General features: G+C 53.0%; 1 protein-coding gene across 1 annotated transcript in view; it reads left to right on the top strand.

Moving 5' to 3' along the window:
- JPH2 (junctophilin 2) overlaps positions 1-26,136 on the top strand; it is a 30,814-nt gene that overhangs the window by 1,861 nt on the left and 2,817 nt on the right. Inside the window, exons 2-5 of the mRNA XM_080627962.1 lie at positions 6,087-6,870; positions 19,920-20,038; positions 23,727-24,544; positions 25,576-25,673. Of these exons, the coding sequence (XP_080484088.1) occupies positions 6,087-6,870; positions 19,920-20,038; positions 23,727-24,544; positions 25,576-25,656 (1,802 nt within the window). The 3' untranslated portion in view covers positions 25,657-25,673. The remainder of the gene's footprint in view (positions 1-6,086; positions 6,871-19,919; positions 20,039-23,726; positions 24,545-25,575; positions 25,674-26,136) is intronic.

Here is a 26,136-nt window from a genome sequence, read left to right as displayed (position 1 = left end):
ATTCCTTCTCTTAGTGTCCTTGGAGGTTTTAGGTACAGACACAAACCAATGCATCCCTCCAGCTCCTTAAAGTTTCTCCTATCTCTGAACCATGGCACAGTTTAACACTGAGCTGTGCAGCCTGCAGCGAGAGTTCAGGCTCACACAGCACTTGTGTGCTGTAGGGCCTTCACGTGTTGCCATCAGACGTGTAGGTTATGTGTAAATTGTGCTCTGATGAGTTATGAGCAGCGATCAGGTAACTGATCAGTCAGCAACGGCTGCCACTGGGACTCATTCTGGAGGTGTCAAGGTCTCCTATGAATTTGCACGGCCACTTCCTCACTGCTTCCTAAAGTGCTCATTCTTCTGAGGGCGCAGGGCTGCTGAAGTTCATGTTGTGGGGGAGATTTTTGAGGGGCAAAAATTGATGTCAGAGTTTGAATTTGTTTAGATCCTGGACTGAAAGCAAGGGTCAGAAGAGAGGGGAAGATGAGTCAAGATCTCCTCCTATAGCGATATAGAATATATTGCTTCTATCAGTACCGCACTCCTGGGGGTGTTGTCCTGCACCCAGGAACATGCCATCTGCATGATCCCTGGTGCCACCTGAGGTTGGCAGTTCAGCCCTGGGCAATGAAGATGTTCCCTGCCAAAGCCCCACTGAGCTGAGCCCCTGGGGCCCAGCCAGACCTGGCTGTGCTGTGGTGCTCAGCGCCTGCTCCTTGGCTGTGCTGTCATGTCCTGGCTGTCCATTCAACACGTGAGCTTCTCTGACACTATGGGAACGTGCAGAAGCTCCATCTGAAGCCAAGGTGAGGATCATCAGCCAGCACCACGTGTGTGGGACGGGGATGGAATGATCTTACTGACTTGTAGGACCCACTCCTCTCTTATCAACTCACCTGCGCGCAGAAACCATCTGCACGATCCACATGTGGCCAGGCTGCTAACTGGACCTGTTAATATTTGAATTTGGGTTGCCAAGATACACATCTGGAAAGGCTTTGGAAATGTGCCATCCCTTGAGTAGGGGACGTCATTCCCAAGCCCCCTGGACACCAGCCACATGAGGAAGAGGGCTCTGGGAACATGCAGCTCTTGCCAGATCTTTAGAAGCTTTAGGTCATGGTCAGGGTGCTTGCGAATTTCAGGGAGATGTAGTTTTAAATGTTCTAATGTTTTAAAGTAGACTTTGAATTAACTTTTTATATATACGTACAGATATAAACACCCATAAAAACTTTATACTTCAAGATGCACTTAAAGTACACTTCTAGGGTTGTCTGTGATTTGTGTCTTGTGGCTGGCTGAGGTTGGTGGTTACATAAAGCCCAAATCTGGAGTGAAGCTTTTTGAAATCCCATTAGGTTTTTGGTGTCTGATAAGAAGCAGGCTCATGGTATGGCTCAGCCCAGGCACTGCAAGGATCATTCGCTTTCTTTCCACTACCAAATGTCCATTTTTGTGAAAGCTGTGGGAGACTGATGGCTTAAAGAGCCCATCTTCTGTAATGTTGTCGAGATCAGCTGTGGGGTTCAGAGCTCCTGATGCGGCTGGGCAGAGACAGTAACAGTATATTTCCTTGGGTAACCAAGCAGCATACACGTGTCTGGTGCTGTCACCAGGAAAGAGCTCAGAGCCCGTTATAGGGGCAGGATGTGCCAGCTAAAGTGGACAGTGATTGGGGTTGTGGAAGGCATGCCATGAAGGAACTCCTCATTTTGCAACATAAGCTATAGTGAACACCTAGTTATTTGGCTTCCACCTCTTAAGTATTGTCTGTGCTGTAAGGAAGGCCTCATTTTTTGGTTACTTTTGTGCTTTTGACACCAAGTGCTTGATCCAGTCAAGTCTTACTGCAGAAGGAAATCTCACTGCTAATGCAGAATTATGCTGTGTACCCAGGGTCTGGCCCAAAGGTGGGCTTTGCTGTACAAATAACTACTTATATATATCTATATCGGGGGGGGGGGGGGGGCGGGGAATCTCACTGACAATCAAAGTGGCTTAAAACAACTTATTTTTGATGCTGCAAATTGGTCTCTAGGGCACTAAGAGAAAACAGCGTCAGTTAACTCTGAGGGGAAACAATTAGACCATTCAGTGATCATGAGACCACAGGAAAGGGGAAAAGAAATGCAGAAATGTGCTTTACCAGGAGAAATGAAATGGGGTGATATGGAGCAGCACCAACTCCTTGGGCAGGAAAAGCGCAGTGGGAAGAGGCCTGGGCTGTGGCAGAAGGAGCAGCCTCCATGGGACTGTGGCTGTGGTAGCAGGAATGGGCTCCAGGCAAGCTGTGATGGTGCTGGCTTGTGTCTGCTGCTCTGCAGCAGAGCTCTTGCATGGCTGAATTTAACCCATGAATTAATGCTTTGAATTTTCTTACCCCTCTCTATTTTTTCCTGCCTTTCTTTTCCAACATAACCCACCAGATAGTACTGTTGGCACCAAAAAACAGCACTGTGTTTTCACTGGCCTGTCTCGCACATGGTGCTGTGCATTGATTTAATGTCCCGAGCCTTTTACACTGAGTTCTTCTAACACGTCTATCATCGCAATTTCTGGGTAACAGCAGAGGATCACAGGGCAGTGATACTATTTGCTTGCATTATTTATCTGGATGTTTGTATTATTTACATTCATTACTAATTATACTGGCGCTTTGGGGTGGGCTAGGAAGGGGAGATGTGACACTGCCGACAGCGGGCTCTCACTGCTGGGTTAGGTGTGCACCCGGGGCTGAAGCTTTTGCCTTTGATTCAGCCTGGCACTGCCCCATCCTGCTGCCAGGGAGAAGTGGAAGGTGCTACCACCCCATCCATGTGTTTGCAGGTGAGGGCTGCAGGGATACCATTCTCATCAATCACCATTTAATCCTTCCCAATCCTATGAAGATACCCGGGCAGGCATCCTCATCCCCCACTTTGGTTGGGGATGGGCAGAGGTGATGAGCTGCATACCTGGGGGTTGCAGAGGAACCAGTGTGTTTTGCCACTATGACAAGCAAAAATGCAGGCAATAGAGGATTACTGGGTTTCCATGCCTCAGTAATTGCACCCTCATGGTGCAATCACCATGACAGTGATGTCTCACTGTCCTAGTAAATCAGGCAGGGAAGCAGGGCTCAGTCCCATTTGATCCTAGAGATTTTCTTTCTCCACATCCACTGCTTTTGGGGTTATTTTAAGTTTTTAAGTATTTTTCAGTTATTTATTAAGTGCAGAACCTCAGAGCATGGCTGTGGGGCTGGCAGCTCTGCACCCTGCCTGTCCGCCCTTGCCCAGGCTGCTTTGGTATTCAAGGGGTGGTGGTGGCTCAGGACATGCAGCTGCGCTCAGCGACTGCCCCACCGTGCAGAGGGGTTTGCACAGCCCCATTCTCTCCTGAATGGGCTGCTCTGGGACATGCCGGGGAGCCAGGGCTTGGCTCCGCTCGATCCTTGCGTGTCCCGACGCACGGCTGCCGGCGCCTCCAGCCGCACTCAGCAGCCTCTGGCTCCGCTCCAGGGGTGGTTTATGGCTCTGCGCTGGCAGGAAGCCTCAGCCGGGCACTGAATGGCAGCGTGAAGGGACACGGCAGTGCCCGCTCATCCCTGCGCTGGTCAGTGTGTTGATGCCCCCATTAAGCCTGGCAGGGTTGGCAGGTTTGGGCACACCAGGCACTGGAGGAGGGATGATGTTTGTGCTGTATGTACTGAAGTCAGGCAGCCGAGAGCTGAAGAGTTGTGTCAAACCTCGTGCTGAGGGTAGGTACACGTGCCCCTGAGAAGTGGCACCTCCATCGCTGCTCCCTGTGGTCCTGCTGTGCTCTGTGGCTTTTCCAATGCAGGTGACTCCAGTGCTGTTCAGGGGCACAAAAGGGAACCAAGGACTTGCTGGAGAGCAGTGGCTGATCTGACCTGGCCCCTCTAAACCTGAGAGGCCTTTCCAGAGCTCCTTTTCCAGGGGGTTATCATGGCAGTGCTATCAGCTGTGTGCAAGGCTGTCCATCCAGGAGGAGGTCTGCAGTGTCACCCTGATCGTGTGTCAGCCCTGTCATGGGCTGGATGGGTGGCATGGAGCACACGCTTCACCAGCACTCAGTGGGGAAGGACATGGGGCAGTACCAGGGTCTCCATAACCTCATTTCTTGGGAAGGTTTGTCACCATATTATGGAGAAGGCTTTGGGATCACAGTGAGGAGCACTCCATATACCTGGACATCTCCAGCAGTGGTCCTTCGCTCCCCCCTCATGCCCAGACCCCTAATCCACGCTGCTCACCTTATTTTTCCCTAACACAGCTTCAAGCTCTGCCAGGAAGCCGGGCCATGTCCTGTTGCTGTGGCAGAAGGCTCCCCATGGCTGCGCACAGCCTCCAGATGCTCTGCACTACCTGAACCCTTCCTTTTTTTAGTAGAGGACACCAACTGCTTGCAGGGAGCCCGAGCTCTGTGTGCCGGGGGGCGGGCAGGGGCTGGCGGGGGGCAGCAGCTGCTGCCTGCTCGGGCACTTCTTGTCTTTCCTGGCCCCCAGCGCTGTAAGTTAACACCCCACAGGCAGGCCCAGAGAGGATTTCAACGAAACCCGAAGCTTGGGAGGAGAGATTATGCTGCAGAAGTGGCCCGGGACAGCGTAAAAGACGCACTCCCTCCATCACCAAAGAAGGAGCTGGATTTGCTCCCTGGGGAGCAGGGTCATCCCTGGTCTCAGTAACAGTGCCTAAAGCGGGGGGAGATAAATGCCTTGAACATAGGTCACCCCTTTCTGTCTCAGCTGGGCCTCCCCGGGACCCTGGGGGTGCTTGCTTGGTGCCTCCTTGTAGGTCACTGCTTAATGAAAGCAGGTTTAGGACAGATGCCTGGGAAAATGCCCTCAGCGTGGCTGGCCCTTCACTGGCATGAAGGCTAAAGGAGTGGGTGGCTTTTCCAGAGGTGCTCATGCTCCCCCAGCACCCTCTGCCCTGGGATGGGGGCAACCGGTGGCCTCTGCGCTGCAGGGTGCTGGTCTGGGGCGGAGCGGCCCATTCCAGGTTCTGTAATGGCAAGAGCAGAGCTGAATGCTGCTTTCGTTTGGGGTGGTTTGCTGGTTTCTGAGGCAACCATGTCTACAGATCGAGGAGAGCTGGGCTGGGGAGATGGCTGATCCCATCCCACAGGTCTCAGCGGGGATGCCTGCAGTGCTGGCATGTGTGTGGTAGGTGCTATAGGTGAAGGCTGCCCCATCAGCCTCACCAGCCCTACCTGAGAGCTCTTCTTGCAGGAGGCTTTGAGTCTCTTGACCTCCTGGTGAGAAAAATCAGAGCAGTGGTCTCCAGCCCACTCCTATGGACCCTGCAATGTGCAGACATGGAAGGGGCAGTGTGCTTTCCCCAGTCCTTGAAGGTGTCACTTCCAAGGCCCTGACATCTCTTAACAAGGTCCCATACCTGAGGTGCAGCTCTGGCCATGGTGAGCACGATCTTCTCTGTGTCCTCCTGAGCTGGGTCTGGAGGAGTGTGGTACTTTGCAGTAGGAGCCCCACGCAGAACTGCTCCACTCTCTCTCCTCCCTTTTTCACCCGTCTCTTGTTTTGTGCAGTGTGGCACCAGCCTTGGTCTTGAGGCCGCAGGGAAGCTGTATGTCAGGGCCAAGCAGATGCAGCTGCAGGTACCAGGGCAGCCCGTGTTATGGCTGGGTGCCCAGCTCGGGGGTCTAGAGCAGGTCCTGGCAGCCTGTGAGTGACAAACTGCAGAACGGGCTGACAGGGACTGTCACCAAGCCAAGGAGAGCTGTGCCACCAGGGCTCGTGTGTCTGATGGGGCTGCTGACATCCTCCAACACCACCCCCATGGGGCTGCCTCCTGCTCCTTGCTCTGGATGCAAATGCAGACCCCATCCATTTAGTGGATTAGGGTTGGCACCAGTGTCCCCTGGTAACCCAGCCCCCTTCCAATGAGCTCTTGTGTCCTCTGCCCTCTGCTCCCTGTGGACTGCTGCTTTTGCTTGCGGGTGAGCACTAGTGGAGCTGGAGCTCCTTTCTTCAAGGGAAGCTGGGTACATCCACCCTAGTGCAACCCCCCTTCCTCTGCCTGCTCACCCAGGAGCAAGCTGCCTTTTCATCCCATCCCTCTTCTCTCCCGCAGGCACCTACCAGGGCCAGTTCACCAACGGCATGCGGCACGGCTACGGTGTGCGGCAGAGCGTGCCCTACGGCATGGCCTCGGTGGTGCGCTCCCCACTGCGCACATCCCTGTCCTCCCTGCGGAGCGAGCACAGCAATGGCACCCTGCCGCAGCAGGACTCGCCCGCCGCCAACGCCGAGAGCCTGCCCCTCTCACCCACCATCACCCGCGGTGGCTTCGCCCTCAGCCTCTATGCAGAGGTGGAGGCTGGCAAGCCCAAGAAAGGGGGGCTCTTCCGCAGGGGCTCCTTGCTGGGGAAGCTGAAGAAATCCGAGTCCAAGTCATCCCTGGCCAGCCAGAAGAGCCGCGTTAGCTTCCTCAAGAGCGAGAGTGGGATCAGCTCGGCCGCCAGCGATGCCACCTCCACTGTCAGCCTGGGCGAGGGCGCTGAAGGTGAGGAGTACTCCCCCTTCGAGTCTGACATCGATGCCACCACCACGGAGACCTACATGGGCGAGTGGAAGAACGACAAGCGCGCCGGCTTTGGTGTCAGCGAGCGCTCCAGCGGGCTCAAGTACGAGGGTGAGTGGCTCGATAACCTGCGGCACGGCTACGGCTGCACCACGCTGCCCAGCGGCAAGAAAGAGGAGGGCAAGTACCGCCACAACGTCCTCGTCAAGGGCATGAAGAAGCGCGTGATACCCCTCAAGAGCGCCAAGATCCGGCAGAAGGTGGACAGGAGCGTGGAGGGGGCTCAGAGGGCTGCGGCCATCGCCCGGCAGAAGTCAGAGATTGCAGCGTCCAGGTGGGTGCTTGGGGCTCCCTCCAGCACGCAGGTCCCTGCGGTGATGGTCCCCACCCCATGTGTCTCTGGAGCCGTGCTGTGTGCTTCCTTGGTACATGAGTCAAACGGGCTCCCTGTAATTTCTGTTTAATTCTTTGTGCTGAATGCTGTCAGAGCAGGGCTGAGGGACCGTATGGCAGTGCAGGGATATTCAGAACATGTCCCATGTCCTCTTTCTCACCCCTTCTCCTGTTCCCCTACATTCCTGGTCCATGGGGGAGCTGCTGGACAGCAGAAACTGGCTCCAGTGCTCAGCAGGATGGAGAGCATGAGCTGATGGGATGCGAGCACCCTGGTGCTGTGCCAGGCTGCTGGAACCACTGGGTCATTGATGGGGCAGGATGAGAAATAGTGGGGTTTGACTGTAGTAAATCCAGCAGCTCATGAGCAGCAAGGGAGACGTGTTCCAGTTTGTTAATCTTAAAAAAGGTCTGCAGCAGGACACGGTTCAGCCTGGGTGCTGAACCTGGTGTGACTTTGTGGGTAGTTTATGGGATGCATTAGGGTTGTTGCTTAATTTTAGTGGCTTTATATAATGGACTTGCTGGGATGAGCACTCCTGTGCTGGGGTGCTGTGGACTGGGAGGCAGTGCTTTAGGGAAGGAGGAAGCAGGGAGGGCTCCGCTGGTTATGTCTTCTCATGTTCTCCCAGTTTGTCCTGGCTAGACCTCAGGGGTGGGAAAGGGGCTGTGGATGCGTGCCTTGGATGTGTGCCACAGGGATGTGTGAGGGAGGAGCATGCAAGGGCTGCTGCAAGCACGTGGCAGTGTTCTGTTGCACCAGTGTCCCTCGCACTGACAGACATGTCGGCACTGACAGGCACCACATTGCCCTTACACTGCATGGAATGTTGAGACCAGACAGGTAGGTTCCGCTCAGAATTAGCTGTGTTAGAAATTAGTGGGAAGTGCTAATTGCTCTATCATTCCTCCCGGGATGGAGGAGGGAGAAGATAAGAGCGGCTCCATGGTCTGCCTCAGAAGGGCAGGGAAAACACTCCTTCTCCTGCTCCGCATCCATGCCTGTGTCCGAGCTGTGCCGGCAGCACTCTCCTCCTCCCACAGTGTTCCCACCAGTCTTGGAGCCAGCTAAGCAGGGTTAGAGCCTTCGTTCCTTTCCTCTTCCTCGGGGAAACATGGCTGTGACAGACCTTGAGGCTTCACCTTGCCTCTCCATCAAAACCTCACCCTGCACAGGCTTTGTTGGACAGAGGCAGCAACCCCATGGCTGTCCTGCCTTGCTCTGAGTGCTGTTTAATTATCAGTTATTTCATTATCAAGTGAATAACACCAGTGGGGTGGGAGCCTGTTCCCAAATCCCATCCCTTCCCTTCACTAAACCACGGCTTTACTCTCCCAGCAGCAGTTTCTGCTCCAAAGTTTTGCGGGGACTGTGATTGTTTTTCAGCAAAACCCAGTTGCTTCAGTGAGCAGTGCAGAAAACCACCAGGACTGCAAGTGCAAAGCTGTGCAGGGCCAGCTGGGATAAAAATAACAACCTGTGGTGACGTGGGGCCCACAGCATCCTCCTGGCAGGGCCAGCTCAGCCCGACACCAGCTTTGCTGAGCGCGGGAAAAGTGTGCGGCCGCGGCGCTGCACGCCTGTAAATAAAGAGGCTGGAGCTGCAAAAGCTGATCCCCAAGAGCTCCAGGTTTACACAAGCCTCTTTTTATTATACACTATTTACACTTCGGATCAAAAGCGGCTCTGCAGTGTTTTCCATCAGGGGCTGGAATGTGCACACTGTCCTGGCTGGGGACTGCATCCCTCCCCAGCATGAAGGGGAATAATTTCCTATTAAGGAAACCTTGCAGCTGGAGGAAATAAGACGTTAAAGCCGGTTTCCTCCAGGGAGTCCTCCCCTAGCAGACCCTGTGATAGTGTGGTTGCTGTGGCAGGGAAGAGAGCACTGCTTTCCCTGCAGTGCCATGTCCGTGGGCCAGCTCAGCTGCTGCAGGAGCAGAATTCAGGCTCCTCCATCCTGTAAACTATAACTCACCATTTCCATCAGCATTTATTCCTGGTGGATGTTGCTCTGGGCAGAACCACTCTCTCTGCCTGCCTCCTTTCAAGACTCATGCTCTCCTTCTTCCCCCTTTCAGCTCAGCTTTGGGGTCAAGAGTAAATAGAGGTAATTTTGCCTCTAGAAGGTCTTCAAGTTAAACCCCAGCTCTGCCGCTGACTTTCTCCTTGGCCTTGAACCTTGCCTCAGTTTCCACACCCAGGGCAGAGAGTAATTGCAGACAGATTGTGAAAATCGATTATTATGGTTTATAGAAGGGCTGTGCTATCATTAGCATTGCCCGAGCTCATAACTGTGAGGTGGGGTTTTCTAGATGGAGCATTTACATTTCTCCTCAGATGGCGGTGTGTACCTTACCCAAAGAAATGTCTCTGAGAACACATGAATCCTTCCGGGGGAGAAGATGTGACATATCTTTATGTAAGATTATTGCTAGGAACTAATTGGCGGGACACAGCAGCCAGGCTGTGCAGCCCAACTCCCTCCACATACCTGTGCTGTTGTAGATGGATGTTTGAGATTCATTTGCTCCTGGCACTCAGGGGAGCCCCTTGCAGAGTTAACGTACTAAAACGCTGTCTGGGGGTGAAATGTCAGGAGGAGGCCAGATTTCACTCATTTGCACCATAAAAGGCCCTTTAGGGATAGAAATCCTGAGGAAAACAAGCCCAAGTGCTGGAAGCTGCCTTGGCTGGTTGCACTGCAGGAATCCCAGGCACGTGCCTGAGCTCTGGGGGTGTGCAGGCAGGCAGCTACCAGCAGCACCGATCATCCCCCTGACCAGGGATGATGGTCATCGTGGTCAGCAAACCTCCCTCATCCCATGCTCTGCTCCAAGGGTGTCTGAGGCACCAGGCTGCTTGGCAGCTCCTGACCTGCTCTGTTTGGGCTTTCCAGCCAGCACCGTGGCAGTGCCAGCTCTGCTGCCTGTCTGCCCAGACAGCACTGCCCTGGCCTTCTCTGCTCCCTCCTGAATTCTGCTATTGGCAATCCATCTGCTTTCCCCGTTGTGCAAGCGGCTGAGCACGGAGCTGGCTCCTGAGGGAACAGTGATTTTTTTTTTTCATTCCTTTTTCATTATTTTAGTGAAAATCATTGGGCATGGGGTCACCCTGTCCTGAACTGCCCGGCCAGGTCAGCCAGATGCCCCCTCACCCCAGGAAGAACCTCCTGGTGCTGCTCAGACGTTAGGCAGAATCCCCAGCCGTGTCTGTTGCCAGCATTGGGATCAGCTGGTGGGATGCAGCTAATGGAAGTTAAAGTATGATGAATCCTCACCCAGACTGCTGCCACTAGGGAGAAAAGTCATCTTAGAATGCAGCATCTGTGGCCTAACCCTTTCCCACCCTGTGCCCTGTTTGGGCCTCCTATGGGGTGGGTGGGAAAGGTGGTGAGGTCCTGGGATCATCATCTCTCCATGCTGAAGCAGACCAGCTGCCTGGAGGACAGCGAGGAGGGGACAGCCACTGCTGAGCCATGAGAGAGGCACTTAAAAGCCACCCTGAGGTGTGTAAAGGCTGCCCTGGAGTTTTCCGGGCACGTGGGTTGGTGCCAAACAGGGTGCTCTGCACCCAGGGCTGCTGCTTGTGCGGTGTGTGCTTCCCTGTTGTATGGAGAGGATGGTCCCACTGGAAGCAGGGAGAAGCAGCATAGAAATGGTCAGCGTTCATCTCTTCAGAACAGATTAAAATGAAAAGCAAGAGAAGGGCAGGACCGGCTGCAAGGGGAATCTAATTCTTTGATTGCTGTATGCTCAGTAGCTGGGCAGCTCATACAGGGGATTTCCTTCTCACTGGTGCTTTTGAGGGACAAAAATGAGTACAAATACTGCAAATCTCACTGCAGTGGGATCTGCTGTAGTCTGCCTCTGCACACAATTGTGCCTCCCTGTGACTTGGACCAAAATCAATGGAGAGACTTGGCCATGCATCCTGCAAGGCACAGGTCTGGCCATGCTCTGAGGTCATTTGACAGGCATACATCCTGGTAATAATAACCTCAGATATATCTGCCAGATGTCCCAGGATCAATAGGAAAACACGATAAGAGAGGCAATAGAGGCTGCTGGGCTTCACCTGCTTGTCTTCAGATGCCGGCCCTGAAGCCCCTGTGCAGCTGGGTGATTTATGCCTGGAGAGCACAACTAAAAGTGAATACATTTTGGATTCAGTTTTTATTTTCATGTAGTATCTACAGAGGTCCTGCTATACTGCTGGTTGGATAGATATCTAAGGATTTCTAAACTGCATTCTGAAACGGTCAGCACTGATTGCTGTTTCAGTAGGGTTTACTCATCACAGTAAAGGGCTGTGCGAGTGGTGTGTGTCAGAAATCACATCCGTGCAGCTTCCCCGGCAGCAACACACGCGCATCATTCACAGAGGGAGCTGCTGCCTGGTTCTGGAGCCTAAGCTGGTTTTCTCTCCGTACCCACGTCTCTCCCTCCAAATAGCAAGAGTGCCCCATGGCTCCCGTATCGCTTTCCAAATCTCCCCTGCCCAGCCACATTCCCGGCAGCGCTGCCGCTGCCTCTCTGCGCGCAGCATTCCCAGCCTGCGTAGCCAGGCGGCAGCAAGCATCTCCTCGGGGAGCGGGGTGTGTGGTGCAAATGACGTCCTGAAATCGCTGGAGTCAGCAGAGCCTCCTGACTAAATAAGGGCAGGCAGAGCAGGGCTTTATCAGCGCAGCCCCGGCTCGACAGCTGAGCGCCGAGCCCGTGGCAGCCCACGCCGCTGGCGCTCGGCTGCGCCTTCCATCATAAGGGGCTTTATTTGGCACGGCTTTGCCCCAGCGAGCTCCTGCCCTTGTCCCCCGTGCTCTCGGGGGTTTATGGTGCTGGTGGGGAAGGTGGGCAGCCAAAGTGATGTCTTCCTGATGCTTTGGTGTGTGTGTGTCCAGTGCAGAGCTGGACTGCTGGTGGCCTCGGGTGCCCTGGAGCTGATGGCGCAGCTCGGCTGCAAAGTTCAGATGTGGGATTTTCAGGTTTGTCAAATCAGACTCAGGGTTTGCTCTGAAAGAGTTTTATGATTTGTTTTCTTTAATACCCTTCACGTTCTGCTTTCCTCAGGGTTTTAGCCAGATTCACAGGTGTTAAATCAGGACTCCAGTGCCTTCCCAGACCTTTGGGTCTAAGGCTGAAGGGCAGGATGCTCATGGTCACCCCATCTGGGCAGGCAGCAGCAGTGGTTCAAGGCAGTCCCTGAAGGTGAGCCTTGAGGCTCCTGCTTGGGATAGCAGCTGATCCTCTGCTGTCCCAGCTTCACCATCTCTTTGCCTCAGGACTGTAGACCCATGTGATGGATGGGCAGCAGCAGGCAGGAGATGGGCAGAGGTTGTCCTGGCTCCATCCAGCTGGAGTATTGGCTGCAATTTACCTTTGAGCAGGAGCTGTCAGGGAGAGATATTTCTGCAGCTGGACGATCAAACACTGAAGATGCCAAAGCCTGTCCTCTCAGGGGGCTTAAAAGATAGGTGGGTACTGGTGAAGGTGGGACAGGACCACCCCAGCTTCATTAAAATCCCTCCAGATTCCCCGTGGAGTGCAGGGAGAGGCTCACGCCAAGCAAGGTGCAGCCATACCTGGAGGTGGTCAAGCGGCAGGAGCCAAGGAGAGGTCCTTGATGGCTGAATATTCTGGCTGTCCCCCAGCCCCCATAGTGGCCCTGAGCATCTCAGTGCTTCCACAGGCAGGGCTTGGAGAGAGCCAGTGCACACATGGACAGGGAGAAATGATGGCCGCCACGAGGCTCCTGCTATAGGTGGGTGCTAGGACACAGCAGTGAGGTACCTTGGTACCGCTCTCCCAGCAAAGATGATTCTCACAGAGCTTGGTGTGTTTATAAAGAAGATAATCTTGTTTCATTCTCTCTTGGTCAATAGAAACCCAGTTGCTGGCATCTATTTCCACACCAGCCAAAGCCCAAGGCTGTGACTTTCCCACTTTCTGTGTGGTGCTAGTGCCAGCAGTGCTCACTCCTCTCCATGAAACCAGGTGGATAAAGACCTTTCCCCCTTGCAGCTCCTGAGCAGGCATGACCTCCTCTTGTGAGGCTTATCAGCACAAACTGAGGTCTGTGTCCAGGATAATCATCTGTGGGGATGGCAAGGGGAATGCCACCGAGGCCAGGACCACTTCAGCTTGGGTTTCCCCCAAAGCCCTTGAATGGACAGCATCCTTGGCTGCCTTGTGCCGTGGCATCGCATCGCGTTGTCACTGTGCATGGTTTGATTAGGAGGCTCCCCACTCTGGGACTTTGTGTCACTCACATCTTGGAGATGGGAACACCAAGCTCCTGTCCCAGAACCCAGGCTCGGTTTTTATAGCCTTGTGATCGTGACTGAGCAGGGCTGGTTTGGGCTTGGTTGGGCTGGGGTTTGGTGGTTTTGCTGCCCCAGAGCACCCGTCTCCAGCTCTGTAGAAGTACTGCCTGATCCAAACTGCTGCCTGACCCTCGTCCTACCCCAAAAGGCCCCTGGGCTCACCCTCACTGTCCTGGCTGCTGGAGCCAGGCAGGGAGCAGGCTGTGCGGTTCGAGTGAGCCCTTCTCCGTTCCTGGTCCTATGTAGCCACAGGGACAGCAAGCCCCAGGGTTAGTGTCCAGTGCCAGGATCACACACACATCTGCCCTGGCTGTGGGACCCCCACAATGTGTCCCCCCATGTGTGGGGCTGGAAGGGTTCAGTGCCACGGAGCGAGTGATGGTTGTGATGCCTTCACCCCTTTGTTTCAGCCTCATGCCCAGCCCAGGCTGGCTGCGGCTCCAGCACTGACACATTTTTAGCCCACCGTCTCATTATGCTGAGATGAGTTCTGACTCCAGAGGAGGGTGTGCACAGCTTTATCTGTTTTCCACCCCTTAGGAATTTCCTTAGGCACTTCTATGCCCTATTAGGGTAAGAGGGAGCTTTGAGGAGAACACATTGGTTGGGCAGCAAACTGCTTTCTCCAGGGCTTCCCAGGTCTTTGGGGTTGAAGCAAGAGCGGCTGTGGCTTGCAGGGATCCCCTCAAGACGAGCAGAATTTGGATGGCAGGACATCAAGTAGAATTAATGGGCTGTTCATTCTGACCTTATGGGAAATCCTTATCTCAACAGCTCACAAAACCAGAAGGGGAAAATTGAAATGTGATTTTAATCTGCAAAAATGACTGTGGAAAATGGTAGCTTCTCGTTCAATTGATCTGCTGCTGCATGCAGCAGGAAGGCTTTGACTCCTATCCAAATGCTTGAAATGAGCAGGCAGGGAGCCAGGCTCGGAAATCATGGGATTCAATCAGGCTTTGCAGAAAGGTTATCATTGCAGTGGAATGTGAAGCAGGCTTAGCTGGAAAAAGAGAAAAATATTTAAGTAAAACGTCCAATTTACATATAAATCCTGAGATACAGAAACCCTCCCTCTTCCTGCGGGAGGTGCATTCTTTTCAGCTGATCCTGGTGCTGAGGTGGAGCAGTTTGGCTTCCTGAGTCTGAGGTTTTGTTGTTTGAGACACCTGGAAGGCTGGGAGAAAAAAGCTTCTGCCTTAAGTTTTAATGAGTAGTTGGGCTTCGTGGTTCCTTACTCTATGGTTTAGATTGGTGAAATCTGAAAGACATTTGAGTTAGAAGTCGCTAAAACTGTTCACTGAAAATAATCGACAGTCTTAGAGACACAACACCCACTTTCTGACCCGTCCTAGTGCTGGCAGAGCTGGGTAAAACACACTCTGCTTATGGATGCCATGTGTTTGGCAGAGCCTGGGGCTGGGCACGAGCTCCTGGGTCACTCTGGGCTCCCTTGAAACAAATGGCTGCTACAGCTCTGATGTCTCCTTAGAAGTGGGAATTCATCCCCATGGGCAGGGAGCAGCTCCTGCCTGCTCAGTGCAGGTACAGTTAGAGAGGCAGGAGGACATGGGGGATGAAAAGCTGGAAGGTCCTGATTGCATATGTGCTGTAAAGACCTCTTGACACACTGATCAGTGAGATAACCTGGCTGCTTTGACTTTGAAGAGATAGCTAATTAAATAAGGGTCCCCAGAGCATTAGCTGAGCCCCTTTGGTAATGGTGTGGTGGAAGCTGGAATAAATCAGTGGCATTTGTGTGTTGTTCTGAGGCCGTGCTGCTTTGGGGGACTCACTCATCCAGGCTTTGCTTGATCAGCACTCAGGGCAGCATAGAGGAGAGTGGACCTGAAAACTAGGAGGGATCCCATTTGGCAGCTACAAATCCTCCTTTTTTCCCCCAGAATATCCCTGTGGATGGCCTCCTGAGCTGCTCCCAGCCTGGCTGTGCTGGCCACCATGGAGGTGGCCAGCAGTGCTTTGAGCCAGCAGGTTTTGGCTTGCACTGCTCCATTTAGAGCTGGCTCCGGCAGCTGCCGGCTGGCATCCAAGGGCTGCGGGGGAACAGAGAGCACATCTCCCGTCTGTGGGGCTGGGGTGTGTAGGTTGTTGTCTTATTGAAGACAGCTGCAGATCTGTCTGCTTGTAAGATTAATATCACTTTAACTGCTCCAAAGGGAAGTATCCCTGGGTGAAAGATGCAAGTGGCTCGGGGCTATTTAGAGCTGAGGATAACATTTCGGTATTTAAAAAATTCACCAAGTAATCATAAAGGCTGATGCTTGCTGAGCTTGTTAGGTGGCAGGGAGCTCTGCCAGGCCTGTGCTCCTGAAGCACTGCATGGAGGAGATGGCTTTCCTCTTGGCTGAATGGGCTGTTTGCACCCTGTCTTTGGAAGGAAGGACGAAAGGTCAGATTCATCCAGCTAAGTAGCCTGGACATGACCAGAGTGCCACTGCTTGTGTCTAAGTGCTGGTACCATGAGTGAAAAGTCTGGAGCTGTCTGCAAGGGAAGGGAGGCTGAAGGGCCGAGCTGCTCTGCAAGGCCAGGATGGCTCTTCTTTTTGCATTTCTTTTACAGTGATATGGAGGTGTTTCCTTTAGGAGGCAGTTTGTATTGATTTATGCTTAATTCACAATTTAGATCGCATCTTGCAGGTGCAGAGTCCATAATATAAAGCAGCAAAGACTCATGTACCCCAGCAATATTGGAGTGTAAATTGAGCGGTACATGCACATGAGAGATGGAGCAAAAAGAGCAGAAGGAGGGTGAAGGGTACAGCTGGCTCTCAGGGCAGGGTGCCCGTGGGGTGGGACACACAGGTGGGTTTGACTGTGGGCAGGGAAAGAGCCATGAGAGATGGACTGAAAAGGGGTATTCACTCCCACTGGTTGGACATATTGAATGTTACAGTATCACAGTATGTTAGAGATTGGAAGGGACCTCAAAAGATCATCTAGTCCAATCCCCCTGCCAGAGTTCATTGCTCATTTTCTGGCAGTGCCGTGAAAAGGGGCTTTTGAGTTGTGCTGCTGGGTGCTAAAAAATCCATGAGCCTCTATTGTAGTTTCACCCTGACCTCCTCATCTCCAGACTTTCTCCTCTGCTGGCTTTTGCATGGGCTGTTTTTTGCAGAGGCACTGGGATCTGGCAGCACATCCAGCAGTAAATAAAGTGTGGCCCTGATTCAAGCGCTGTCTGAAATGTATCAAATTTATAAGCATGTAATCAAAAGCCGGCATTTTCTGTTCTTGCCAAAGCTCATTGTTGGTTTTGAGCAGATTTTAACCTCAGAAGAAATTTTCCCTCCTGCACGCTTCATGTCTAAGGTTCAAAGATCACCTCCCTGCCTCCCTCAAACTCAGCCTTTCTATTTTAGCTGCTATGCTCGGCAGACCCCATGGGCTGGGAGAGGTTTCATGCCATGGGTTGCATGTACTGGGCTCTCCCAGCATGGCTGGTATTTGTCCTGCATGGCAGCCAGGGCCAAGATTTCCCTGTGTTGAGCTCCCAGGGACTGCCAGCCATGTGGATAACAAATAAATTGAGAGATACTCAAGGCAAGTTCAATGTTATTGTTATGACTGAGCCCTTTCCTCCAGGCTGGGCTTTGTCACAGTGTTACTAAACCCTCAGCATGGCTTGTTGGAGGGCCGCGAGCAGTAGTGCCTTCCTCTTGTGTCCCAGGGGTGTGTGGCACAACCAGGGAGAATGTACCTAACGCAACGTGTGGTGTCTCCGTAATCCAGGTGTTCATCAGCTGGATGATGCTGTAAGAAGTAATCTCAGTGATGGAGGGACCCAGCACAGGCATCAGCATTGCTGGCCAGGGGAGAGCAGCACCCTCCTGGGCACCAGCAGGGCCTACCCATGGTGTGCTGGCGGTGCCAGATTTGAAACTGCAGCTGTATGAATCGTATTTCCCCCAAATCAAACACTTCTGGATGACTTTGCAAGCAGGGACACAGAAGTTAGGCATGTCCTCCCGAGCGAGAGGGACAGGCAATGCTGCCATGTAGCTCGCATCCCCAGGGCAGTGGAGGATCCCAAAGTCATGCCACTCAGCTTGCTGTCACAGGGAGCTTGGGAGCTGCCTTGTGGCCTCCTTGGCCTCACACCCCTCTGTGCCCAAGTGGGTTTGTTGTAGAGCCCTGCTAGCCTTGGGCCTGAGGGCTCACAGTGATGTCTCAGCTCCACACACCCACAGCATTCTCATGGCAGCCTCTGAAACCCAGATTGGGTCTTCCTGGCCTCGCCACCTCTTTACCTGCAGGAATTGCCGTACTCAAACCCCACACAGCAGGCAGATAGTATCCAGCAGCTTCTCTGGAGGAAAGGCAATCTCCAGCAGGAGAACAGCATAACTGGGAGCTGCTTTGTCACCTCCAACACCCCCAGTCTGGTCCTTTGCGTTGACTCCGGATGCTGTGGGAAAGCTGAACATCTGCACCCATTTGGTAACATATCGGCATGGGTCCAGCTCTGTCCTTACTCATGAAGGGAGCAGACCCCAGATCCTGTCCACTTCCAGACTAGTTTTTTGGGAGCCACCTTTAGGAAAGCATCTGCTCTCTTGCAGGAGCTGCCTGCTGCTTCCCCAGCTGGGGCCAGCTGGCTGGTTATGTCTGGCTGGGAAGTGGCCAGGACAGCCTCTGCCTGGATCAGCGAGCAACTGAAAGGGGGAATTTTATCTGTATGGTGAATCCCATCCTGCAAGAGCAGCAGGACAAAGCTGGGGTCGGAGCATGTCCTGCTGGGGAGAAGAGCTGGATCCTTACTTTGCAAGCTTCTTCCCGGGGCTGGCGCCGGGCTGACTGTGTGCCCCAGAGTGTGCCCAGCCGGCTCTGATCCCCCAGGCATGGAAAGCATAGAAACATCCCCCTTGGCCCCTGCCAGATTACGGTGGAATTAATCATGCTGATTACATGCTACCAAAAAAGGAGGTGCTTTCTCTTTTCAGAGCTGCCCCAGACCTCCTCCTTGTGAACAGCAGCTTAAAATTGCTGTTTTCTGCTGCATCGTGTCTTGTCTCTGGGCTTTTCAGGAGTTGCAATAACTTGGATAAAAAGACCAGGAATGACAGCAATCCCAGGCAGCTCAGCCTGCAGAGAAAGTGGGGAGATAACGCGTGAGTGTGGGCAGGGAGGTGAATCATGGCTCCAGCAAAGTGGGATGTCATCCCAGGGAGAGACAGGCTGAGCCCCAACAGCTCCGCACCCTCTGGTTTATCACAGGGCCCTGAACAGTGTTTTCGGCTCCCTGTCGAGTCACACTGCTGCCTGTATCAGCTGGGATTCATGCCCTACATTTAGTTCTTTCCCTCTAGCTATTCAAAACGGTGTGTGTACGTATGTGTAGATATATATATTCTATCCTGTAAGGGTCTCAGAACAGCATTTCTATGGCCACCTCATTGCACCTGCTTTGTATTCAGGCTAAAGCTAGTCTGGTTTGCATGCTGCATCTCAGTTTAATGGTAAAGAACTAATCCTGATTCCATGACTGGCAGTCCAAAATTCCTCTGGAGCATTTTCACTGGAGGGATAAGTGCATCTTTCCTCATTTTTTGTCCTAAAACATGACCAGATACCAACCTGAGCTTGATAAGGGCTCACCAGACACCCTAAAGACCACATTAAAGGTTACAATTTGTAGTGACTTAGTGTTTGAGGGCTGTTAACTGCTATCTACCTATCCATACAAGAATACGTAGTTTTGCATGTGCAGCCAGCGTATGCTCCATTGTGTGCATCGAGATGCAAGGAGCCTCAGCAAACATGATAGTGAGTGTGGGGAAAGCAGCTCTCTGTAAGCCCTGGGTGGAACAAAGCAGCTGAATCTATGGTGCTTCACCCTTCCTTATTTTTAAGGTGCAATTTTGCTGTTTGAAGTCAGCTCCTTCCCAGACCATGAGCAGCTGGGCTGTAAAGCTAGCCCTGCTTTTAGTGCAAAGATCACAGGGCTTCGAGCTCAAGGCATGCGAGGAATATGACAGCCGGCCAGCGAAATAACTCTGATAGCCCTATAGCCCTGTGGAGCAAGAGATGGGCTGGGAAGGAGCGGAGAGGATTTGGGGAGCCAAGCTGAGAGGGAGGCAAAAGCTCTGCCTTTCTTAGGACTTATGCGAGCAGCTCCCCAGGCTGCAGTGAGTAAAGGAGCCCCTTGGGCAATGTGTGTTCTTTGCTGGAGAGATACAGGAGAGGTATTTGGGGTAAAATGTGTCTGGTGTGCTGGGCAATGACAGAGGTGCAGCAGCTCACGGCTGGTGACAGCACAGTGGTGTTCAGCCACCCCATTACTGTCGGTCTTTTGCTCCAGAGATGCCTGTGGTGATGCCTTGGGCGCTCCTCTGAGCTTGGTTTTCAGTGCTTCGCACTGCAGTGACAAGCCCCTTTTGCAGTATCTGCTGCCTCACTGCAACACGTGAACATGCTAATGTTTGCAAATATACCTGCATGGCTACATGCAACCTTCACGCCTTGGCTTTAAGCATCTGTGCCCCTCACTTGTTGAAAATCTGGGCTTTTCTCCTTGAGTGGGGAGGTTTTGGGTCAAGTGAACAAGCACTGAGTGGGCTGATTTGATTTTGTTGCTGGAGTCCGCTGCTCGTGCTGGGACAATCTTGCCTTGGATGGTGCTCAATGTTGTGCCCTCTTCTCTCCACAGGACAGCTCACGCCAAAGCCAAGGCTGAGGGGTCTGAGCAGGCAGCTCAGGCAGCTAACAACGAATCGGGCATAGCCAGAATGATGGCCAGGGAGCTCTCTCCAGACTTCTACCAGCCAGGTAGGACCAGGGGCATCTTGTAAGAGGGATTTTGCAATTTCCCTGGGGAATCTGTTCCACTGCTTCACCCGCTTTATAACTCCGTGAGTTTCCCTCCTGTCTATCCTAAATCCTCTTTCGCTCAAGTTCAGCCATCTCCCTGCCCTGGATTATTTGCTGTCTTCCTTACACCAGTGTGCTACCTGCTGGAATATGTTACCATAGGCTGGAGGAAAAGCCCACAATCCCTCAGCTTCCCCTCATGTTTCTCCATGCGCTGAAGCCCTCCCAGCACCATGCAGGCATGCAGGGAGCTCGGTACTAGCAGTGTTCCTGCAGATACATCCCTCGTGGCTTTTTCTTGGAACAGCTTTGCACATTGACTCATAAGCCCACACCCTGTGGGGCCCCACACCGCACCAGGGTATGATCAGACTTGGCTAATTAGGGGCTGTAATATCCTATAAGGAAGTTGCTAATGCAAACTACTACTTCCCTAATTCCCTATTTATTTATTAGCATCGCTACTGATTATTTGGCTGGGAAAACACTTGGGAGGTTCCTTCTGTGAGACCAAGTAAATAGGAAGTGTAATACTAGAAGCAGTATTGTGAATGCCATTACCTTTCCCTGGGCGAACTTAGCTAGAGAAAGCCTTCCCGTCCAGAGAGGGAAGGCAGTAACAGAGCAGAAAACAAGGATCCAAGAGCTGACATTTTTATCATGTCTTTCTTATTACCTACCTTTGTTTCCTGTGACAAATATCCCATGGCTGCTGAGGCAAGATCATGAGGGACCATCACAGAGGCAAAACTGGGGGTAGATGCCAAAGGCTGACTCTTGCTCAGCAAAACCTGCACAGTTCCTGTTCTGATTTTGGTGCCTCCAGGTCTCTGGTACTACACACCAGCACCGGGCATGCAGTGGGAAAGGAGAATCTCCTCGCTTGGGCAGGGAGAGTCATGCTGACAGATCTGCCTAAATTCCCTGTATTTCCACCTTGCTTTGCACCTACAGAGTGCCCAGCTGGGGAAATGCCATGCCAGAGGGCTGCCCACTCCTCCCCACCACCCAGCAAGGCTGGATTTGAGAGGGGAAACACCACAGTGCTTGGGCATGGGTGTGAGCCAGCATGTGGCACTTCATTTAACAATAGCTAAACGTGGCTTGATCCTGACATAAGCCCCCCAGCTGCCATTCACAGCTCCACATGCACCCTTTGCACACTGGGGTATTTATAGCACAGAGGCAAAGGAAACTGGAATTCCTAATGGGAATTTGATAGATTATTTTTTCCACCCATGGCAATTGAATGAGACAATTGAAAAGGTCTTTGCAAAATGCCTGAAGCAGCCTGGCCTCTGCTCCTTGGGTACTGAATCCTCTCACCACTTTAATGTAAGGCTTTTATGTAGGGCTTTGCTTAGTTCCTGGCCTATCTCAATGGCCTTGTTAGCTGCTGATGCATGGTTTTATTCTACGATTCTTTTAAATCCCTAAATTCCCTAAGTGCACAACAAGGGGAAATGTCTCTTCTTCACAGCTGCCTTGTCCAGGAACAGGCAAAAGTCCACCCTTGGATTTTGCAAGGACTCAGAGCTGCTGGTCACAGAGCCAGGAGAGCCCGGCAGTGCTTGGCAGCTGCATTTCACCCTGTTATCCTGGCAGACAGACCCTGATATGTCTGGAAAGGGCAATCCTTCTCAGCAAGCCTCATATCTCTAATAAGTATTGAGCCCTGGGTTTCATGTAGGATATCAACCCTAATAGCTTAGAGAAGAGGGATACAAGCCAAAGTCCTTGCTGAAATGTCATGCTGAGAGGTGAAGGTGGGGAGGTGATGAGGATGCGAACTATGCAGTGCCCTCCAGGCAGTTGGGGTTTTTTTGGTGTGAATTATTCAGGAGGAGAAGAAAGCAGCAGGCGGGAGGAAGGAGCCTGGAGCTGCAGGCAGCCTATTTTGAGGAGTCCGAACAACTGCTGAAATGGCTTCTGAATAATCCACCTGCAGCCAGAAATAAATGGCCCTGAATGGGTCGCCTGCTGATTGACAGGAGCGTGCAGGCGGGCCAGAGCAGCTAAAATCAGTGCCCTTTTCTCCCCAGTGCAGAGGCATTGCCTGCATGGGTAGGAAGTAGCAGCATGCAAATCACACCACTGATTTATTAGAGGGAAAGGAGCACCAATCCAAATTTCCCAACCAGGCTTAAATGTGCATCAGGCCCTGGGGTGGAGGATACAAGGGATGGAACTGCGAGGCAGCTGGGGACAGCGTGACTCCAGGGCCTATGCTGTTGAGGAACACAGTGCAAGCCCTGTACATCTCCTCTGCTGAATCACTTGGATTCAGCAGAATGAAGCCAAAGCCACTTTCAAAAGCAGGTGCTTTGCTTTCAGACAAGGTGAGTTGTGACCTCCCAGTGCCTGTAAGGAGCATGCTCCTCTTGTTCTCACTTGTTATGAGCATCACGGTGATGTGCAGGGACCTCTGTCCCAGCGTGGGTCGCAGCATGCACAGCACTGTGCAGGGTTGTTATTCCAAAAGGTATTCCCGGTTGTTCAGTGGTGGATTTTGCTCAGCCAGCCCCCCAGCACGATGGGTACCTTCGGTGTCAGGCTCTGGCTGACCTCCCCAGACCCTAGCTGGGCTAGGGTTTGCTTTGAAGACATGGCCTAGGGTTAACAAGAAGATTCAATGATAAGTGAGTGAAGGCAATGTTGCTAAAAGCTGACAAATCATCATGGGAGATGAGGCCAAGACAAAAGCCAAAGGCCTGAGTCACCTTGTGTGATGGTGCTGGGTAAATCTGCTGCTGTTTCAGGGCTCGGTGCAGAGAGGAGGGCTGTGAAATTGGCAGCCCTGTTCCATGCATGAGAAACATGGTTTTCCCATCATAAGGGATGAGAGATATTTGGGGATGCCTGCCTTTCCCGAGGAAACCGGGCATCCCCTGTATCACTTGTGAAGTTGTCACGGTGTTAGACACCAAAGAAGCCACACAGAAGAGTTTCCCAGCCATTCAAAAACCAAACCAAAACCTTGGATGGGAGCTGGATCCTCTTTAACCCCAGGATAACCCATCCATGTGGCCACAAGCTGGATTGCAGATGTTCACTGTTTCTTTAACCTCACCTGGAGCTCCCCGACTGCTCCTTCAGCTCTTCCCAGCTGGACAGCACATGGTGGGGCTCAGAGCTTCCAGCTGCTCCTGGAGGAGACTTTTGCTGGAAGCAGGCTCTGGTTTGGGAGCACCTCATCTTCCAGGCTCCCGCAGTCATCCCCAAACCCATTGGTGGTGGTGGCTTTCTACAGCTACCTGAAGGGAGGATGGAGAGAGGAGGGGGCTGGGCTCTTCTCCCAAGTAACAAGATACAGGACAAGAGGAAACAGCCTCAAGCTGCACCAGGGCAGGTTTAGATGGAGCTGAGGAACAATTCCTGCCCCAGAGGGTGCTCAGGCATTGGAACAGGCTGCCCAGGGCAGGGCTGCAGGCACCGTCCCTGCAAGGGTTCACACCCCGTGGAGACGAGGCCTCAGTGCCATGGGTTAGTGGTGGCCTTGGCACTGCTGAGGGACAGTTGGACTGGGTGAGCTTAAAGCTGTTTTCCAACCCTGCTGATCCTGTGATTCTCTGGTGGCACGGAGCTGGAGCATTCTGTGTCCCTGCACCCCGCGGGCCAGCTCCTCACACCTCTCCTCTCTCCGCAGGCCCCGAGTACCAGAAGCGGAAGCTGCTGCAGGAGATCATGGAGAACGCGGAGCACGCCATCAACATGGAGGAGGAGGCTCCACGGCCCGAGGGGGCCCCGCCGCCCCCCACACCCCCCGAGAGCCCCCAGCTCCACGAGCAGGACGAGGCCCGCGGCCGCCCCAGCCCCTCCGCCACCCCCCCGGAGGCCAAGCGGGCCAAGGCGGCTCCGCACCAGGACGGTGCCCTCCGCCCGGGCAGCTGGGCCGAGCCCGCCGGGCGCTCGGGTGGTGGAAGCCCCGCTCCCCCTGATGGCGAGGGCCGGCCGGGGTCCCGCGGCTGGGCGCGCCCGGCCGAGCAGATGGAGATCGAGCCGCTGCAGAGGAAGGCGCGGGAGCCCGACGTGGAGCACTTCCAGGGCTACCACAGCTACGCCGTCCGGACCTCCCCTGCCACGGACTATGAGGAGGAGCCGCTCATCGAGCCCGAGCCGCCCTCCGCGGAGCCCCGGCGGGACGCCCAGCGCCGAGGGGGCACCCCTGTCCCGCCGCAGGAGCGGGAGGAGAAGCCGGCGGCCAAAGCGGAGGTGAAGCCGGCGGCCAAAGCGGAGGTGAAGCCGGCGGCCAAAGGGGAGGTGAAGCCGGAGCCACCGCCGGCCAAGGGGCCGAAGCAGCGGCCCAGCCCCGAGCGCAGGGCTGCGGGTCAGGCTGAGCCCACCGCCGACAAGAAGACTGAGGCCAAGGGGCCGCGGCGGATAGAGCCCAAGGCGGGGGCCAAGGGGGTCCCTGGCCCGGTAGCGGCGGTGGCGGCAGCGCAGGAGGTGGAGGAGTGCGAAGAGGTGAGGCCGGGCAGCCCGGAGGCACGGCTGGGAGCCGGCTTTGGCGGGGGTTGGTGTTTGTTTTATCCCAGGAGGTCTGGAAGATGCAGAACCCATGGCCCTGGGGCTGCAGTGAGCCGTGCCCAGAGGCTCTTTTTGGGATCCCAAGGGCTGCTGGAGAGATTTGGTTTCCTCTCTCCTGTTGCCTTCCCAGCCAACCCTGCCCTGGATGCTGGGGATGGCATTCATAACCCTGTTACTTTAATTTCCTCTCTGCACCAGGGCACATGCACTTCAGGCACATCTCTGTCTCAAAATTTGAGGAAAACAAGCATCTTCTCATTAGTTTTTTATAATTTTCTCTTGTTCTTGCCCACCCTTTTAGCAGCCAACGTGGAGCTGGAAATTTGGGGGGAAAACTCTAGCCCAGGGAAGAAAAAGCTGAGTGGGTTTTCTCTTTTTACCCGCTGCCTTTATGTTTTTGCAGTAGGGGCATCTTACAAGTTGAACTGTGACACTGAATCACCAGCTGGTTCACATAGAGTCACTGAAATTCAGTTTTGCTGTTAGCAAATACAGCTGGAAAACCAGACATTCTATGAGCCTGCTGCCTCTCACCTTGCAGCCTTTTGGATGTGAATGGCTCCGATGACACTTCAGACAAGCACAGCTTGGAAATACTTCGGTCTGAAATCAGAGCAATCTCATATGGATGCATTTGTCTGTTCAAAATGGCAACTTTTACAAACATGGGCAACGCAGGTGGAGAAGGGAATTGGGAGGAGCTGCTTGATACGGGTTTAGCAGTTCATGTACTTAGTTGTGGTCTTTAATCTGATTTAGTCTCTCTAGAAGGAGTTTGCAGGGAAGGAATAGGAATAGGGGTTGATACATATTCAACTAGTTTGAAATTCAGGCTGGTTGTTAAGTGCCAAATTGCTGTGCATCGGGAGGGGATGGTTCTGGCATTTTTAAATAGCAGAATCAAGCTGCATCTGTCTCCTTGCCTTGAGCTGTGGGGTGTAATACTCTGGTTGGTGTTTTCCTTTCAGGGACCTAACACAATCGTGATCTGCATGGTCATCTTACTCAACATTGGTCTGGCCATCCTGTTTGTACATTTCTTGACGTGATGTGCTCCTCGGACAAGGTAAGAAAAGCAATAAGCTTTTAATCCTCGATTTATAGACATAACCATGGATGTTATAGTTTGACTAGCTTTACTGACTAATCATTCCCTAGTGGATGTCCTGGTGATGAAAATGCATGGACGTTTATTCCATAGATGCAATTACCTTGCATTGAGCATTAAGTTTCTCAGTTACCCTTTATCTGTTCCAAGAGTGATTTGTGGAGCAATTTCAGTGGATAGTTCTCAAGTCTTTTCATAAAGTGATTTCCTCACAGTTAAAAAATAGAACTGTGTTGATCTGATACCATCCCACAGGTTTTTTGCCTTCCCACTGTATAGTTTTGCCTTCCCAGCTGCATGGGTATGGTTCATGGAGTGAAACTTCTATGAATGTTAAATTTAAACCTTATTTCCTGCAAATATGCTTCAAGAAACACTTTGAATTTGCTGTTCTGTGGCGGCTGGTGCCTGGTAACTGGTG

Source organism: Psittacula echo, assembly GCF_963264785.1.
Source record: "Psittacula echo genome assembly, chromosome: 12".
NCBI classification, from domain to species: Eukaryota; Metazoa; Chordata; class Aves; order Psittaciformes; family Psittacidae; genus Psittacula; species Psittacula echo.
The sequence above is the reverse complement of the archived record's forward strand: the minus strand, read 5'-3'. Positions and strand labels throughout refer to the sequence as shown.